This window comes from Mytilus galloprovincialis, chromosome 8, assembly GCF_965363235.1.
Source record: "Mytilus galloprovincialis chromosome 8, xbMytGall1.hap1.1, whole genome shotgun sequence".
NCBI classification, from domain to species: domain Eukaryota; kingdom Metazoa; phylum Mollusca; class Bivalvia; order Mytilida; family Mytilidae; genus Mytilus; species Mytilus galloprovincialis.
The window spans coordinates 66,219,086-66,236,839 of NC_134845.1; the positions used below are offsets into that span (position 1 = coordinate 66,219,086).

The 17,754-nt window shown below is 30.6% G+C and overlaps 1 protein-coding gene across 6 annotated transcripts in view; it reads left to right on the plus strand.

Annotated features, from left to right (window-relative positions):
• Positions 1 to 17,383, plus strand: part of LOC143042406 (cilia- and flagella-associated protein 337-like) — a 48,645-nt gene extending 31,262 nt beyond the window's left edge. For 3 of the 6 annotated variants that reach the window (XM_076214689.1, XM_076214693.1, XM_076214694.1), the window contains 13 exons: positions 419 to 442; positions 1,677 to 1,779; positions 2,437 to 2,543; positions 4,660 to 4,739; positions 6,334 to 6,500; positions 7,018 to 7,141; positions 7,589 to 7,740; positions 8,479 to 8,623; positions 9,314 to 9,442; positions 10,045 to 10,220; positions 10,924 to 10,962; positions 12,299 to 12,447; positions 16,725 to 17,383. In XM_076214689.1, the coding sequence (XP_076070804.1) occupies positions 419 to 442; positions 1,677 to 1,779; positions 2,437 to 2,543; positions 4,660 to 4,739; positions 6,334 to 6,500; positions 7,018 to 7,141; positions 7,589 to 7,740; positions 8,479 to 8,623; positions 9,314 to 9,442; positions 10,045 to 10,220; positions 10,924 to 10,962; positions 12,299 to 12,447; positions 16,725 to 16,938 (1,609 nt within the window). In that variant the 3' untranslated portion in view covers positions 16,939 to 17,383. The remainder of the gene's footprint in view (positions 1 to 418; positions 443 to 1,676; positions 1,780 to 2,436; positions 2,544 to 4,659; positions 4,740 to 6,333; positions 6,501 to 7,017; positions 7,142 to 7,588; positions 7,741 to 8,478; positions 8,624 to 9,313; positions 9,443 to 10,044; positions 10,221 to 10,923; positions 10,963 to 12,298; positions 12,448 to 16,724) is intronic. The other 3 variants (XM_076214690.1, XM_076214692.1, XM_076214691.1) reach the window with 2 other exon arrangements.
• The last annotated feature ends 371 nt before the right edge of the window (positions 17,384 to 17,754 follow it).

The following is a 17,754-nucleotide window of genomic DNA, read 5'->3' on the forward strand; positions in this document are numbered from 1 at the left end:
CCATTCTAATTCTTAACAATATTAGTTCCCGTTTCCACTAGAAACAAAATATATGTATAGAATATCTCGCAATTTTGTTTTTGTATATAGTTGTTTCTTATTGTTGTAGACCAAAATTAAGGTATCCACTCATTGTCTATTGGCTTCTTGGTTTCTTCTAAAAACTTTTAAATGGTTGAGGATTTTAAACTGACCATTGGCAGAGTTAGCTGTCTTTATACAGTTCAAATTAGTCTCAAGATAGTACAAAAAAATTGACTGAACTTCTATAACAACCAATTATATGTTAGACTACTAAAACTTGAATAAATGGTATCTGTAATAACTGAATATATGAGAAATTACATACTTTACAACATACTGTATGTAAAGTATGTGTATAATTTTCTCACAATAATTTTCTTCTTTTCTGATGTAGTGATGAATTAGAAACTTCTGAAGGGTAAATATTATAAGTCAAATGTCTATAAAACTTGGTATATGGTATGTCTGCTGACCAACTATTAAGATATATTTACTAACCAATTTACTGGACAAGAGGGGAATGTTCTCTAATGTTAATTTAAAACAATATAATACTTCTACCAAAAAAGAATCAGTTATCAAACATATTTGCTAAAATATTAATTTGAAATGTTAAAACACTTATATAATTATTATCTAATGTTAATTATGATGAGATTTAAACAATATTAGTCCCATTAACCTTTGACCTAGTTCCAAATTTCTCTTTCCCAGCCAATGAAATGTATCTCTGATTTTTATTTTGTTTTTCTTAATTCAATATGTTTAATTGTTACCTCCCCTTTCTTTGGTTCTGTAGGAGTTGTCCTTCTTGGGAGCAGATTACCTTTATATATGGTTACTTTCTATGTTTTGAGATTTTACAACCAAATAATTTCTTGTTTAAGGAAAAACACATTTAATTTGTGATAGATTGATATTCGGTTTAATAATTATAGTTTTAACATGTATCAACCATCAAATAAACATTTGCTTTGAGAGGACAAACGAATAAACCTTTCTTCTCTTAGTGTCTTTTCAATGCAGTTATAAAAGTTTGGCAAGGTTGCTTTTTTGACATATTAAACATGCATGATTTTGCTTGGCCATTATTAAAATTGGACTTTGCCAGCAGAATTTGCAATATTGTGATTTACATTGAATGCATGGTAAGATTTTAACTGGATGGTTATTAAAGGCTTGATTCTAATACTGTTAAATAAGCAAGTTGAAACATTTATGAGTAAATGAGATTTGACTCTTTGGATGATTGTAACTCTTCTATAGCTTTTGAATTTTATTGAAGTTTGTTGTAAAAGATAGTGAAATGTTACTGATTCTGAGAAGAACTTATTTTAATTTTTTATTAAGGTTTTCAAAATTTAACTACCCCCACACCATAAATCATGATTATGTTCCTCTTTTAGGTTGTTGTAATGCTAGTATGAGCTTTGCCAAAATTGCAGTTAATAAGTTTCCAAATTTACATATACTTGTCAATTTTTAAAGAGTGATACGTACTGTAAACTGAGTAATATCTTTTAAAATTGAAAAATAGTATGGCCAATAAATAATTTAATTTTATAGGGATTTCATAAATATTTGTTCATGTGTTAATTAGTGTGCTACTATTAAATGTTTTGTAATTTTTTATTGTTTTGTACTATTTACAGACCAACATTACATCGAGATATAACAGTTACTCACAAGGAACCAGTCACTTGCTGCAAATATAATGCCTGTTTTAATTATGTCATTACCTGCTCTGAAGGCTCGGTAAGTAGATAAAATTGTGGTTGATACTTGTTTTCTTCTTACTAAGAATAGGCATTCCCAACTTTCTTTGTTCCTAAATACACTGCATTTAAAAAAAACCACGAGAAAGGCCATCACCTGATAAAGATTATTGGAACAAATTCATCATTGTCCCATGAACTAAGAACAAAATTATTTCTAAAGTTGTATTTTATCCATCAAAGTCACAATATGAACAAGGGGAGACAATTGTCCTTTAAAATATCCAGAGGAATAGATACATAAGCCTAAAACTTATACATTTAGTGTATTAGTATTATCATGATCATGGTATTATGATCTATTATGTTTTTATGTATAAGACCTTTATAAAATAGGGAAGCTGTATTTTAATATTTTTGTATTATTATGGTATTTTTTTTAATAGGTAATACAATCTGGGACTTTAAGACTGGCGTAGGGACAGCTATATTTGAGTAATTTTTATGATTATTATGGTAAATGTATTATTTGTTTAGGTAATTAAGATCTGGGACTTTGAGACAGGGACAGCTATATTCCAGTATTTTGTATGGTTATTTTTGTATTATTTGCTTAGGTAATTAAGATCTGGGACTTTGAGACAGGGACAGCTATATTCCAGTATTTTGTATGGTTATTTTTGTATTATTTGCTTAGGTAATAAAGATCTGGGACTTTGAGACAGGGACAGCTATTTTTGAGTATGGAGAAGCACATGGCGATTCTGCTATAACCTGTATGACCTTTGATAATACAGAAAGAAGGTAATATTTGACACCAGCTAGTGTGATTTTTGATGTCAGAATTAATGGATCATTCCAAATTAGTTTTGTAGTCCTTGTCAAAACAGGAGAGATCCGTTTGCGCCAAAAATGCGTCCTTTTGCACCACAACTTTTTTTCTCTAATGCTACGTTTGCGCCACTTGTTTTAAAATTACATGGTATAATTTGCGCCAAAAATAAAACATATGATTGCGCCAATTAGAAGAAAAATGACTTCCCTTCTCCTTTATTTGGACATGGAACTGGCAGTTTACATGGCAAATGTTTCCTTTTCTGAAACATACTTTCTTCTTACTACTGCTGCATGGGTACTTCCAAATTTAATGTATGTAGTAGCTTGTAACTTCACTTTATTGTCCAAAAAGACAAAGACTGAAGGATGAAATGCAGAAAACAGATCATAATAATTCCTGTGGAATGCTTCTGCTTCATTACTGGTACATCTTGCGGTAGATAGAGTTTCAGCCAATAACAAATACATATTTATCATTAATATTTCTGATAGAAATGTGTACAGGTAAACTGACACAAATGAGTTCTGAATATTGGCGCAATTGATACATTTGGAAAAAAACTTTTGGCGCAAATGATACCCCTGAAAAACAGTAATTGGTGCAAAAGGACTGCTGCCGTCAAAACGGATTAATTTGTCATGGAATGGTATATTCCTATTTAGTTATATCCATTCCTTGTTTCAAGTAATTTGGAATTCAATAATCTAATTTTTTAATCTTTATTTGAAGATTTTAAAGATGTGCTTTTTCTCTGTATAGGCTAAGGTTATAGGCTAAGGTGCTAGGAAAAGGTCTATCTGATGAAAAATATTTTTGTAACGGCAGTAAGGATACTATTTTGTCTGAACAAATTTTATAATAGTTTGAAATAATTCTCACATGTACCAATAAATGAATTAGAACGTTGACTTATGATACAATTAATGTTTATTCAATGTTGATATAAATTTGGTCTAGGCAAAAGTTTAATCATTTAAGGTGGTATGGGAGTCTAAAATAAAAATGATAGAATTTGTTCATACTTTGCCAAAACGTTGTATCTATTGATACATGTTGAAAAATATAATAAAAATGATAGGTTACTGCGCATTTTCTCAAGCTACAGGACGGGACAAAATGACACATTTTGTATGGATTATACAGGAAAAAATACCATTTTGTGATTAGAAACTAAACAAAATGATAGAATTGTTAAATACTTCAGGAAAAGATAGCTTTCAGACACTGCTTTGAGAATATCAAAAGAAGAGATAGGGTCACCGTATGTTTTTTCCGGCTAAAATACAAAATAGGAAAATTCTATACAGCATCCTTCAGAAAATGCACTTTTTTAGAGTTACCTCCCCTTAAAATGCCAATTTTAAAAAAAAATAAAAACAACCAAAAATTATTAACATTTGCAAAAATATCAATATTTAGAAGTTATATTCTTATAAATTGGTACTTTTAAATGAAAATGAACATTAAACATCTGCATTCCTGCATCAAATTTTGCTAACTTGATGGAAAATCTGGAACTTTGATTCTCTGTTTTTTACAATCCAAGATAGAGGAAGACACCCATTCCTCCTTAATCACTTTAATCATTAGTCTGGATGGTGATGTAATTATATTTTACATCAATAAAGTTTTAAAATAGTGAAAAAGAAATCACTGCCAAGTTCACCAGTTTCAGTAGTTATTTGTTATCACTAGCTGTATCCATTCTTCATCAACATCATCACTCAATACTTTGTAATATTTAATTCTCTATTTAGAATTTAACATGCAGAATGATGTGTCCATGTAACATTTCCTGTTACCTTTTAAACTAGCATATTTTTTGCATGCTGTGTGGGTTTTCTTCCAAGCATTATTATATTTTTATCTCAACTTTTTTATCAATGTAAACTGTCTGTAAGAGGCTTAAAGAAAATCGACACAGAAAAAGAAACAAAATATGAAACGAATATGCAGAAACAGACAACAAGTCTAAAAGACCAATGTTTCGCATGTACCAAATTTGCAGTTTTCAATAAAATCTTCTTTGAGCCTCTCATCATTTGTTCTCTTAAAAAAATATACTTTACCTTTGATTTACAGGTTAATAACTGGCGCCAGAGATGGTGTGTTAAATATATGGAATTACAATAACGGACACTGTCTCAGAAAACTACAAAAATGTAAGAATAATTATTATAGTCACTTATAAATTTGACCAGGTATTACAACAAAGCCATAGGGTTAGTGACAAACATGTTGTATCAATGAAACACAATTAGTGGGTATCAGGCTCAATGATAAAATTGAAAATGGAAATGGGGAATATGTCAGACAACAAGCCAACCAAAGAGCATACAACAGCCAAGGTCACAAATTGGTCTTTAACACAGCGACAAAATCCAGCAAGATAAACTAGATGTATCAAATTTAACAAATTTAACCCATGCATCTATTTGAATTTTTAAAATGATATATAACAAAGAACTACATGACTCATTTTTGAAAGAAAGCATTTTTATGCTACTATTATTATAGTCAATTCTACAGAGATACTTTACCTTTGATTTTACAGGTTAATAACTGGAGCCTTTGTCTCTTTGACATATTCCCCATAGAGAAATATGGTTTAAAACATTTAATGAATGGCTATTATTCATTTTGAATTTATTGAACCATAAAATTAATTTTTGACTCTTCACATTGAATAATTGGCAAAGCGGATTATGTAAAATGTGAAGAGTCAAAAATTAATTTTATGGTTCAATAAATTCAAAATAAAATATTGCCATTCATTATAAATAAATTTCTATCAAAAATAAGACTCAGAGAACTTTTTATATTATTTATATTGACATTAACAACGTATACACACATGTTGGCGTATGAATATACAACGTCAGAGTGGGTGTGTCACCATAAAAATTGTCAACATTGAAAATAAAAGTAATACTTTTAACCAATCAGAAGACAGTTAATACACCAAATTTATTTATTAAAAAATAAAGAAATGAAGGTCACTCCCCATCTGGAACACTCAAATAGTGAATGTTTTGTCTTATCTTACATTTCATCTTTTTATGCCCCACCTACGATAGTAGATGGGCATTATGTTTTCTGGTCTGTGCCTCCGTTCGTTCGTTTGTTCTTCCAACTTCAGGTTAAAGTTTTTGGTCAAGGTAGTTTTTGATGAAGTTGAAGTCCAATCCACTTGAAACTTAGTACACATGTTCCCCATGATATGATCTTTCTAATTTTAATGCCAAATTATAGTTTTGACCCCAATTTCATGGTCAACTGAACATAGAAAATGAAAGTGCGAAGTTCAGGTTAAAGTTTTTGGTCAAGGTAGTTTTTGATGAAGTTAAAGTCACAACTACTTGAAACTTAGTACACATGTTCCCTATGATATGATCTTTCTAATTTTAATTCCAAATTAAAGTTTTGACCCCAATTTCACGGTCCACTGAACATGGAAAATTATATTGCGAGTGGGGCATCCGTGTACTATGGACACATTCTTGTTTCTCTGTACACTCTTTGCTGATCTGCGTCTTCTAGACCAGAGAATAAATTCCAATGATTAATTTTCCATAACATTGAGTATCTAATTCCTTGTGCACCTCCAAATTGGATAATGATTGTGAAAGGAAAAATGTCTACCATGTAGTTAGAAGAAAAATAAAGAAACTGAAGAAGGCCAATGGCTGAAACTTCTTATATAATGGTTAATTACTACAATAATGTTATTTACATGATTAATTCTCTTATTTTCAGCCAAGGGTAATGATGAAATCTGTGATGTTGTATATGTTGAGATGAACAAGAATCGGTATATTATATCTGTAGGATGGGACAAAAGAATCAATATATACTCTGACTCTCAAACTGATTCTAATATACACCAAGTACAGCATCCTAATATAGTCTGGGCTGATGATTTGGTAGGTATTTAAATATTTTGCTTCAAATTAAAATTATTCAGTACTTCACATTTACGTGTTCTCAGATATTCCTGTAATCGATGTATTAAATGATTGTAAGGTGAACATGTATTTCTGGTTTGAATAAACTGACCTTGACCTCAATTTCTTGGATCATGTTTAAAATTATATAAATTGATGTGATACTTTTAGTGAAGCTTGATATTTAGAACTATCATCATAACATCAATTGTCAGTAAAGAAGGCGAGACATTTTAGTGTGTGACTGAATATTTTAAAAACTTCATTAAAATACAATTTCAACTAAAATTTTCTCTGCTTACATGCATGCATATATATAAGAAGCATATGATTTCCCTTTATTTATGTGTCAGATTGCAAAAACGTATTTTGAAAAGTAAAACAAACATACAAAATCACACATGTTTAAACCTGATTTCATCAGGCACCAAGCATATTATGTTATTATTTTAGACATTTTAATTTTGTACTTTAAACAATGCATTACATGTTACAGAAAAATGGTCATAAGGAAGACATATTGTCTATAGCCCAGTGCCAGCCAAACTTACTAGCAACAGCAGGGTATGATGGGGAAATAGTTGTATGGAATATGGTATCTGGTCATATTTTCTGTAAATGTAAGTTTGTCAATGATATAATATATTGTAACTTGTGAGTATATGCTTATTTCATAAACTCTTTGTCTCCTCTAGGACTCAAACCTGGGACCTTTTTGTCACAAGGCAACACTTTAAGTGACTAAGCTAAAAAAGTACTTTCCTAGCTCAATAAGTTATGGCAGGCTCAGTATCTACTACATGTACCAAGGGAAGCAATCCTGTGGCAATATGACCTCTCTTTTTTTAATTGGATAAATTGCATGGCTGAGTATTTGTGATTCCAATAAAATATGTCTGTTATGTCTTATCTTTACTCTGAATTCATGCCCATTAATGCAACAGGGAGTGTTATGATTTTTCAAAAAAATATTAGATTATTCTGTTCTACAATTTGACTCAGACAAAAACCATAACCCCACTTGGTGTTAAATGGTTGTTTCCTAACCAGCATGTTTTCTTTTCCAGTACATGGTAAAAGTAGTGTGAGCAAGTTAGTATTTATGTCAGAGAGAGCCTACAACAAAGGGGCAGCCTCATTGATCTCCAACGGACCTGATGGACATATCCTGTTCTGGAAAGTGTTTGAGGGAGGATCTCTCTTAGCAGACTTCCCAGGGGTAAGTGGAACAATTAAAACATTTGGCTGATTCATGAAAATTAATTATTTAAAATTTCACTTCAAAGAAGGCAAAACAGGCTTGAAGATTAGTTTAATATGCATATTTGAAAATAAAAATATTGGAGATATCAATGAGATTATCATGCACAAAATACAAAGTGAAGAATCTAAACTAGAGGCTTTATAAAGCCTTCAACAATCAGCAAATCCTATTCAGTATATAGTAAGCTATTAGTGGACCTAGCGGGACAAAATGTTAAACAATAAAAAAAGAGTAATCAATGGCCTGATTTATGCTAGGCAGACAATAATCATCAGGAAAACAACTGAAATACAGACTCCTGACCAGAACAGGCGCAAAAAAGAACGTGTCAATATTAAAAAGAAGATGAGGTATGATTGCCAATGGCACAACTCTCCACAAGAGACCAAAATTACTTGGAAATTAACAATTATAGGTAATCGTACGGCCTTCAACAATGAGCAAAACTCATACAGCTTAGTCAGCTATAAAAGGCCAAGGTTGAATTTAACTGTGCACAAATTCTGTTGCAGAACTACATGATCACCAAATTATTTCCCTTTGTTTTTTGAATCTCACAAGAAAGATATAATCTTAAAAAGCTCAATTATATATCTATTGCATAGTTGTAAGAATTTATTTTCATCCTTGATAATTTACCAGGCCATTTAAATAACTTTTTTCTCGTAATCAGAATTATTTTTGTTTTTCCAGACTTCAACAGAGGGTGCTTTAATCAGTACAATGACAATCAACGAAGCCAATACTATGCTATGTGTGGCTGATAATTTAGGATTTGTATTTGTATATAATGTTGATGGCTATGCATTGTCAGGTTATGAAGAGGAGCCCCCAGAATGTAAGTAGTGTTTAAGAATTCTTTCTTTTTTTCCGATTGATCAAAAAGGGAGAGAAGGAACCAAACCGGACAATAAAAAAAGACAAAAGAAAAATAATACATTGAATCATAGAAAAAAGTCCATAAAGCACTACACATAAGATTAGATTGAGCAACACAAACCCAACAAGAAATTCAAATACTTGAGAAGGGTAGCTACGTCTGCTCCTCTGGTGGCACCCATCATTTTGCTCACAGCAAAAGTTTAACTGGGATTACTTGCTGTGAAATTTGTGTTTTATGAACATATGATAATATTTTATGTTTGCACAATGCAGGTTTCTAAATATCATTCCAAAACTATGGGATAGTTGTTATGTTCCACAATATTTACATACAAGATCTACTTTTTATTTCGTATAGGAAGGTATATAATGTCACAATTAAGTCAAGAGAATTGTTGGTGCTTTATTTTGACTTGGAAAATCACTACCAGAAAGACTACACAGAGAAATGTCACTGTTCATTTTTGCGCAATATTTGGTTGTGTCAAACAGTACCTAATCAAAGGTTTATAAATACCTTAATGTGAAATCAAGGGGAGTTAACTAACCAAATAAAAGAAAGAAAAAATATTAGAGACTAGTAATTTTAGAATATGAATATTTATGATAAATGCCAAATTTTTAACATATCTTTTTATGATTACAGTGGTGAACACATGGAGAGGACATGTAGATAGTATATCTTGTATAGAATTAGTAGAGAAAAACAAAGTTATAATGACAGCTTCTATAGACTGTACAGTCAGACTGTGGAACTATGAAGGCAATTATATAGGTAAGTTCTGATTGTAATATTTAAATGATATTTAGAAAAAGAGATGCCAGGCAAATGTGAATGTGACAGTGACCTAAGGACAAGGTAAAATTGCATTCAAAAGTCATCTGATATTACCATTTTTCCTGTCTTTCATCTTCTAAATGATAACTTAATACATTTATTATACTTCCCAAATATTTGTTCCAAGAGAAAAAAAATTATTTCAGCAATATAAATTGAAAATTGAAAATTGAAAATCATTCCATTGGAATGAACTGATACCGACAGTGATATTTCTAAGGTTAAAATAAATGTCATGTTTCAGGTTAATGTTATATACTATCATTAGTAAGTTCAAAGGTTTCTAGTAGCTGATCATTCTGAAAATGTGTCAAATACTTGCACCTAAACATTAACCAAACAACAAGCAAGCAATCTAATACATGATCAAAATATTATAAAAACTTTAACCATTTTGTATCTTTTCTAAATCAAATCAACCGATGCAATTTCTTGCATGAAGTTTCATATATTCTTACAGATGCATATTTGTCCTTTAAAAATTTTGGCATTAATTGTCATAAATTCTGATAAAAATTAAATGTCACATAATTTTTCAGGTACATTTGGTCAGCCAGAACAATGGGATCTATATAACACATCTACTTTCTGTCATCCCATGGTGCCATATGATGTACTGATAGACCCCATGAGTTTACCATCTCACCCAGTACTGAAAGAAGGAAGTAAGACAGATGATCTACTGGAGGAAATTAAAAAGAAAGAAGATGAAACTGTTAGTAGTATATATATATAATTGTATGAGTGTTAAGTATCTTATTGGGACAAAACATTAAAATTCAGATTCAGTTTGTTGATCTAGTCCAAAGCAGGAAATATTCATATCTTATTTTAAATGTTCTCGTCTTCAAATGAATGTGATATTTGCTGCTGAAAATAAAGCTGTCTTCAATCAAACAGTTAATCATAATGCCAAAATAATATGTCTGTTTAGTTTTTTATGTGTATTAGAATACCTCTATTAGGTTATATTTTCTTCAAACACTTCTTATCATTGGATAATGTGTTGCCAATGCTAGACAATTGATACACCATAATTCTATGACAACACTTTTGTTGCATTTGACTGAATAAAAAAAAAGATAGGGAAAGAAATGAATGTTTCATCTGTATAAAAAGTCAAAAGATATGGTATGATTGCCAATGACAGGTCTACACCATAGACCATAATACTTAAATGTCATTAACTATAGCATGTATAGGGCACTATTCAGCGTTCAACAATGAACAAAACCAATAGCGCATAACAAGCTATAAAAGGTTTGAAATTACAAAACATAATTCAGAGGACTAGTGAATGATGAATATAGAAGTCCTCTACCACTTTAAATAAAAAGTCCATCTTGTTTGTATTCAATGACTGCTTCAGAAGTCTGTCCTCTTTTAGCCTAAATGCATGAAATATATTTTTCATTTAGAGTGGTTCTTCTTGGCATAAATCTTCATTTTGTTTCTATGTAAGTTGACAAAAAAATGGGATGACAGTATATTAGAATATATATATGTACTTGTAAAATAGATGTAGAAAGTTATGGGTTTCAAGGCATTAGAACAAACTGCACTTTCTAGGTGGAGAAAAGAAATCTATGGTGTAGGGTTACGAAAAGTTGAATTTACTATAATCAAGCTTAATTAAGTGATCATCAGGTTTTATCAGAGTGTTGTATGTTCTGATTTCTCTATAATACTTCTGATATTTTAATGCCGAAAGATAGCTTGAACAGGTATCTTTGATTAACTGAATTGATTAACATATTTTGCATTGCAGGGAAAAAATAAAAAGTGTCTTTGGACTCCCCCCTCTATCCATTTCATGACATACTTATTATTCTTTAGAATAGAAACACATGGTGATTGTATACTGAGCCAAAAAAGTTTAGCAACACTTTTTTTCCAATTTTTTTTTATGTTGTTTCTGGATTTTTTTTTTATCAAACATCATTGATATAGTCCTTAGTTTTACCTGTAATTTTAAACAGTCGTACTTTTTTCTTGGTGATTGATTTTGCGCCATTTCAGCTTTGCACGTGTAATTGACGTTTTACCTTCTGTACCTGTACTTTTAAAACGAAATTTAAATTTGTTTGGCACCAACGTTCAGAAACACACCATTGGTAAGAAAAACACATAAAAGTTTGAAAAATTTGCATGGGGCGTCAACCAGGCCTCTCCGAAAATGACCGTCAGATGGCTCTTGGAATGGTTGATGCAAGCATGAGTGTTGCTGACGTCGTGGCTCAATTTAATGTGCATAAGTCAACAGTTTAGAGACTAACAAACAGATATCAACAAATTACAACAGCACAGGATAGGTTGATATGTCATAAATCAACAACAACCATCGATGAAATTCAATTTTTATATTATCAAAATTATATCTTGTTATGATTTGGTAATAAAATAAAATTTCATATTTTTGTTGCTAAACTTTTTTGGCTCAGTATATTTTGTTTAATTAAATGGTGGCTGATTTGACAGACTGTTGTATAATATTATCACTTGATTGTTTGGGTTCAATTTGCCTTAGTAGTTATGACTTCAAAAGTAAAAAAAAATGTGAACTGGAATATTTGCATGCCCAAGCATTTTGCCTTAATCATGATCTTTGTAAATTAAGATTAAAAGTACTTTCTAAACTTTATTATGGTGTTTTCATTTAGGAAAACAGCTATCATAGATTATTGAAATAACAAAATTTACCAAATGCCGAAAACAAATCAATAATTGCAAGTATAGGACGAATGTATTTTATCTCCAATACAATAGCATTTTAAATATTTAAATATATTTTAGGCAAAGATACAGCCAGCATATACATCTTATGCCAAGCCACAGATCAATATAGATGATGAAACAATTGCTAGAGATATCAAAGATCTAAATGGCATCCTCAAAGATACAGGACTTGATGAAGAACAAGCCAAGAATTATCACGGGAAATGGTAGGTTTTCTTTAAAACAGAAGCAAGTACTGTAAACCAATTGCAAAAGGTCATTTACACCTTACACAAATAATATCTTCAGTTAAAATCTAACCCTAAATTGTTATTTAAAGCTTTGAATTCAGAAAAACAAATTGCTATGTTTTCATTCTTTTGATTAACCCAAGATAACACCTAAGCATTATTTCAAACTAGCATTTTAAAATTAGACTTGACTTTGTATTTGTATGTAGCATTTCTAGAAACCACTTATGCATCATATTTGAGGGGGGTAGGAGGGGTCCTGACCCGGAAATCCTGGGCTGAAAAACACCGAATCTTGAGGTCCCGAATTTAAATAAATTTAAATCTCGACAACCGGAAATTCGAAAAAAGAATTCCCAGATCCCGAAAGGGTAAATCCTGAAATCCTGAGCTTAAAAACACCCGATCCTGGAGTCCAGATAAAGGTGCTATCCCCCCTCATATTTATCTTCTGATGAATAGATACACAACAATTTCTGAATGGAGAATGAGAAGGAACAGAAATTCGAAAATCAAGTGTCATTGAATATTTTTCACAGAATTAAAGACCACCAACATTAATATACATGGGAGCTCACTCTTGATCAACTAAAATTATTGAAATTTTCAATTTGGCCAATTTTAATTATGTAAAAAAATATGGTGGGAAGAATATAAACATGACAAAGACAGAAAATTTGAAGAATTTGGAATGCTGGAAAGTCAAAATCTGTTCATTGCTCTTTGATATAATCTTACATTTATTAAAATACAAATAAAACAGCAACATATACAAAATAAAAAACTGTCAAAAAATATCTGAGTTGTCTCCCATAGATCATAACATTTTGAAGTTTTGATTTTTATCCTGCAAGAAATTTCAAAGGTTAAAGTTTTAATTTAGTAACACTTTTTATAAATCCACATAATTTTATCCAAAACTATGCAAAGTACTGTAACAATTATATAGCTTCTTGACCTCATGGCAAATGAAGATTTTACTAAATTCACCTCAGGACATCATAGAATATATAAGTTATTTTCCCTTTTAAATAGAATTCTAAGGTCATGTTAATACTAATTTGTAGATTTAAAGAGCTAGGGTTTGAAACAATGCATTAGTCTTTCAGCTACTTTGTCTATAATTGTTATACCCCCGCTTTGAAAAAAGGGGGGTATACTGTTTTACCTCTGTCTGTCCTTCCGTCAGTCAGTCCGTCGGTCCCATGAATATTTTTCGTCGCATTTTTCTCAGGAACTACAATATAAGGATTTCTGAAATTTGGTTTCAGGGTTTAAATAAGTCTGCTACATCGTTTAATGCCTTTTCAGATTCATCACTTGACAACTTCCTGTTTTCCGAACACTTGTATTATTTTACACATGATAACCAAGTTGAAAATTTTCGTCACATTTTTCTCAGGAACTACAATTAAAGGATTTCTTAAATTTTGTTTCAAGGTTTATATAAGTATGCTATACCGTGTGATGCGTTTTCAGATTCATCACTCGACAACTTCCTGTTTACCGAACACTTGTACTATTTTACACATGATAACCGAGTTGAAAATTTCCGTCACATTTTTCTCAGGAACTACAATACAAGGATTTCTGAAATTTGGTTTCAGGATTTATACAAGTCCGCTATACCGTGTGATGCGTTTTCAGATTCATCACTCGACAACTTCCTGTTTACAGAACACTTGTATTATTTTACACATGATAACCAAGTTGAAAATTTCCGTCACATTTTTCTCAGGAACTACAATACAAGGATTTCTGAAATTTTGTTTCAAGGTTTAAATAAGTATGCTATACCGTGTGATGCGTTTTCAGATTCATCACTCAACAACTTCCTGTTTACCGAACACTTGTACTATTTTACACATGATAACCAAGTTGAAAATTTCCGTCACATTTTTTCTCAGGAACTACAATACAAGGATTTCTGAAATTTGATTTCAGCATTTATACAAATCAGCTATACTGTGTGATGCGTTTTCAGATTCATCACTCGACAACTTCCTGTTTACCGAACACTTGTATTATTTTACACATGATAACCAAGTGGAAAATTTTCGTCACATTTTTCTCAGGAACTACAATACAAGGATTTCTGAAATTTTGTTTCAAAGTTTATATAAGTATGCTATACCGTGTGATGTGTTTTCAGATTCATCACTCAACAACTTCCTGTTTACCGAACACTTGTACTATTTTACACTTGATAACCAAGTTGAAAATTTCCGTCACATTTTTCTCAGGAACTACAATACAAGGATTTCTGAAATTTGGTTTCAGGATTTATACAAGTCAGCTATACCGTGTGATGCGTTTTCAGATTCATCACTCAACAACTTCCTGTTTACCGAACACTTGCATATTTTTACACTATTAAAATTATCCACTTGCGGCAGGGTATCATCAGTGAGCAGTAGCTCACAGTTTCACTTGTTCAGTGAGCATTTCTTTAATGACTTGACATTCATTTTTACATGATCAAAACATCACATTGCATATCATATAAACTAATGGTTGAGACACAAATAAAATAAATTGAAAAGTTAAATAAATAGATGTATAATTTGATGAGTGTTAAGAATAGATTTCACACAACTACAATCAAAAGGTAGACAGTGTTTCTTTTGACCTTATAACATATAACACAAGGGAGTAAACTCTTGTCAGCATATACATATTGTTTTTTTCAGTATTACCAGAGTATATAGTTACATGAAAAGGAAGGAAAAAAAACACACCCTAATAAAAATCCACAGGCTATTAAAGGAAGAGAATGTTTTAAAGAATAATAATAAATAGAAAAAGTCTTGAACAGTAAATTTATAAATTTTAAGAAAATGACATCAAATTAAAAAAGTTTAAATAATTCACCAGTTATCTCCCTTAGATTGTTGATTTTACTCTGTATAATTTAATTATTAATTTTGTGGAAAACTCACCATAAATGATTTTTATTTAAGACTTTCTACTCTTAATTAAATTTAATGTCCAAAATATTTGATGTTTCAATAAATTAGTAACAATATTCTGAATTCAGATGTAAACAAAAGGTAACATTATGTCCCCAAAATAGTTTGATTCATTTCGGAAACTATTATCTGAAGCAATTCACACCTGGCAATTAATCACAAGCTCTAAACTAATATTATAAAGAAATAAAATTTCATACCAACTGGCTTCATTATTTAATTACTCAACAGCTAAGACAATAATTGTCAATTATGATTTAAAATTAAATTAAAACTTGATTTAATTTACGTAGAAAAAAATATTTTTTCACTACTAACACACATACTTTGTTTACTATGTAATACGCATGCTTGAAATTCTTTTCTGCAGATTTAGACACTAAATCATAATTTTTAAATAATTTCATCCTAAATAAAGCAAGTGCAACTATTTCCATAAGTTTTCTTACACTATTAAAGGTAAAATATTAAAAAGCCGATGAATTCCTGTGAATTTGATAAACAAAACTAATCCTGGAAATGAGTCTGGAATTGTTTGTTTTAGTATTGTGGCATTACATCTGGTCTGAATTTTGACTTCAGAAAGCAATAACTGAGAAAAATTATCGTTTTGAGTCATTCAAATCATTTTATTTTTAAACTGTTGCCTTCCCTTAATTGGTCTTGATCGATTTTAGGAAAATGGTAGGATAAATCATGAAGTAAATGCAATGCAACAATGAAACAAGTTTGTTGATGCTTCGAGTATGAGCATACTCATCATGAGTCTCATGCAGTAATGAGATTTTGACAATCCTTTTTTGAAAAGGGGCACCAACTTTTAAGTTATATGAAATTGACCGAAATTAGGTGAAAAATTTCCTGATCCTTGGTCTGAAGCCTGAAATTAATCATGCCAGGAAATACATCGACTGTACGATGTACTAAATTAGACGTCATTCTGTATATGAGATATCAACAAAAAATTGAAATATTTTTGAAACATTCCTTGTGTGTTATGGTGTTTGATATACCAAATATTCACAATGAATTTAGTTATCCTGAATATACTTCAAATATTACCACTGGATATTAAGCATGCTGCATTGTATGTTAATGTATTTGCAGCTACCAATTTATGCAAGGACAGGAAGGGACTGTCATATTTGTTATTATTTACCTATTATTCAGTTTAAAACAAAGAAGGCATGACAGGGTTACCAGATTTGTTGTTAAGAAATAATTTCAATCTGCATGATACATCACATATATATTATATATTTATTTATCGTTTCTGTCTTTCAGGTTACGCCATGAGAAAACAAAGATCAAGAAAATAGACAAAGGTGGACCCTCAGATTATCAGACATTAAAATGGTCCCAAATTGTGGACCCACCTAATCCAGATTTTCCCAAAGTGAAATTTGACAAAGATGATCCTTTTGGGTCAGGCATGGACCCTGAAATGATGACCAATAGTCTTAAATCTTTTACCAATAAACAACAGGCTGTGTCATAATTATTGGTCTTTTATATGAAAGAAACAATATTTAAAATTGAAAAATTGTGTTTAGAATTAATTTATTGTTGTACAATATGTCTATTAAATGCATTTATTTTTGCAGAAGGAAAAAATGTAATGTATTGAAATATTTAAAGAAATTTCTTTGGATTTTTTTTTAAATTTTAACGAAGAGACAAAACATTTTTAGAATAACTGTATTGAGGTTTTTATAATGGGATTTTATAGCCAATTTGTGCACATAATTTTATAGAAATTAAAAATAAATGCGGAGTGTGTATTTCTTACTTATGTGTTTATCTCTCCAAATCTCACTCAAGAACTGCTGCATCTTAGACATTATCCGCCATACTAGTATTCACAATTGTTTATTTTTTTTTCCATGGTATCTTTTAGACACTTTTTAGAATTATTTACCTCACTTTTATATTTGATAAAACTATTTTTCATTTGTAATTTTAAAATGTTATGATAAAGAATTATTTGTTCATTCTTAGAATGATAGATTTTTTCTTGCTTTATGTCACATTTATCAGTTTTTAAGAGGTGAACCTTTTTGTGGTAATAAAAAGCTAATTAATGAAAACATAATATTATGTTAGGGGTCATCCATAATTGTCAACCATTTTCCAAAGTGTACAAAACGTACACTTGGGGGGAGGGGGTTCAAAAATCAACATTTTTACCGTACGCTTTTTTTTCTGGAATTTATATCGTTTCCGTAGGGAAAGTCGATTTATGAAATCGAAAATTGGCTTGGGTGTTTCTCTTCCTATTTCTTCTTTATTATTTTCACTTGATGATATTGATTTC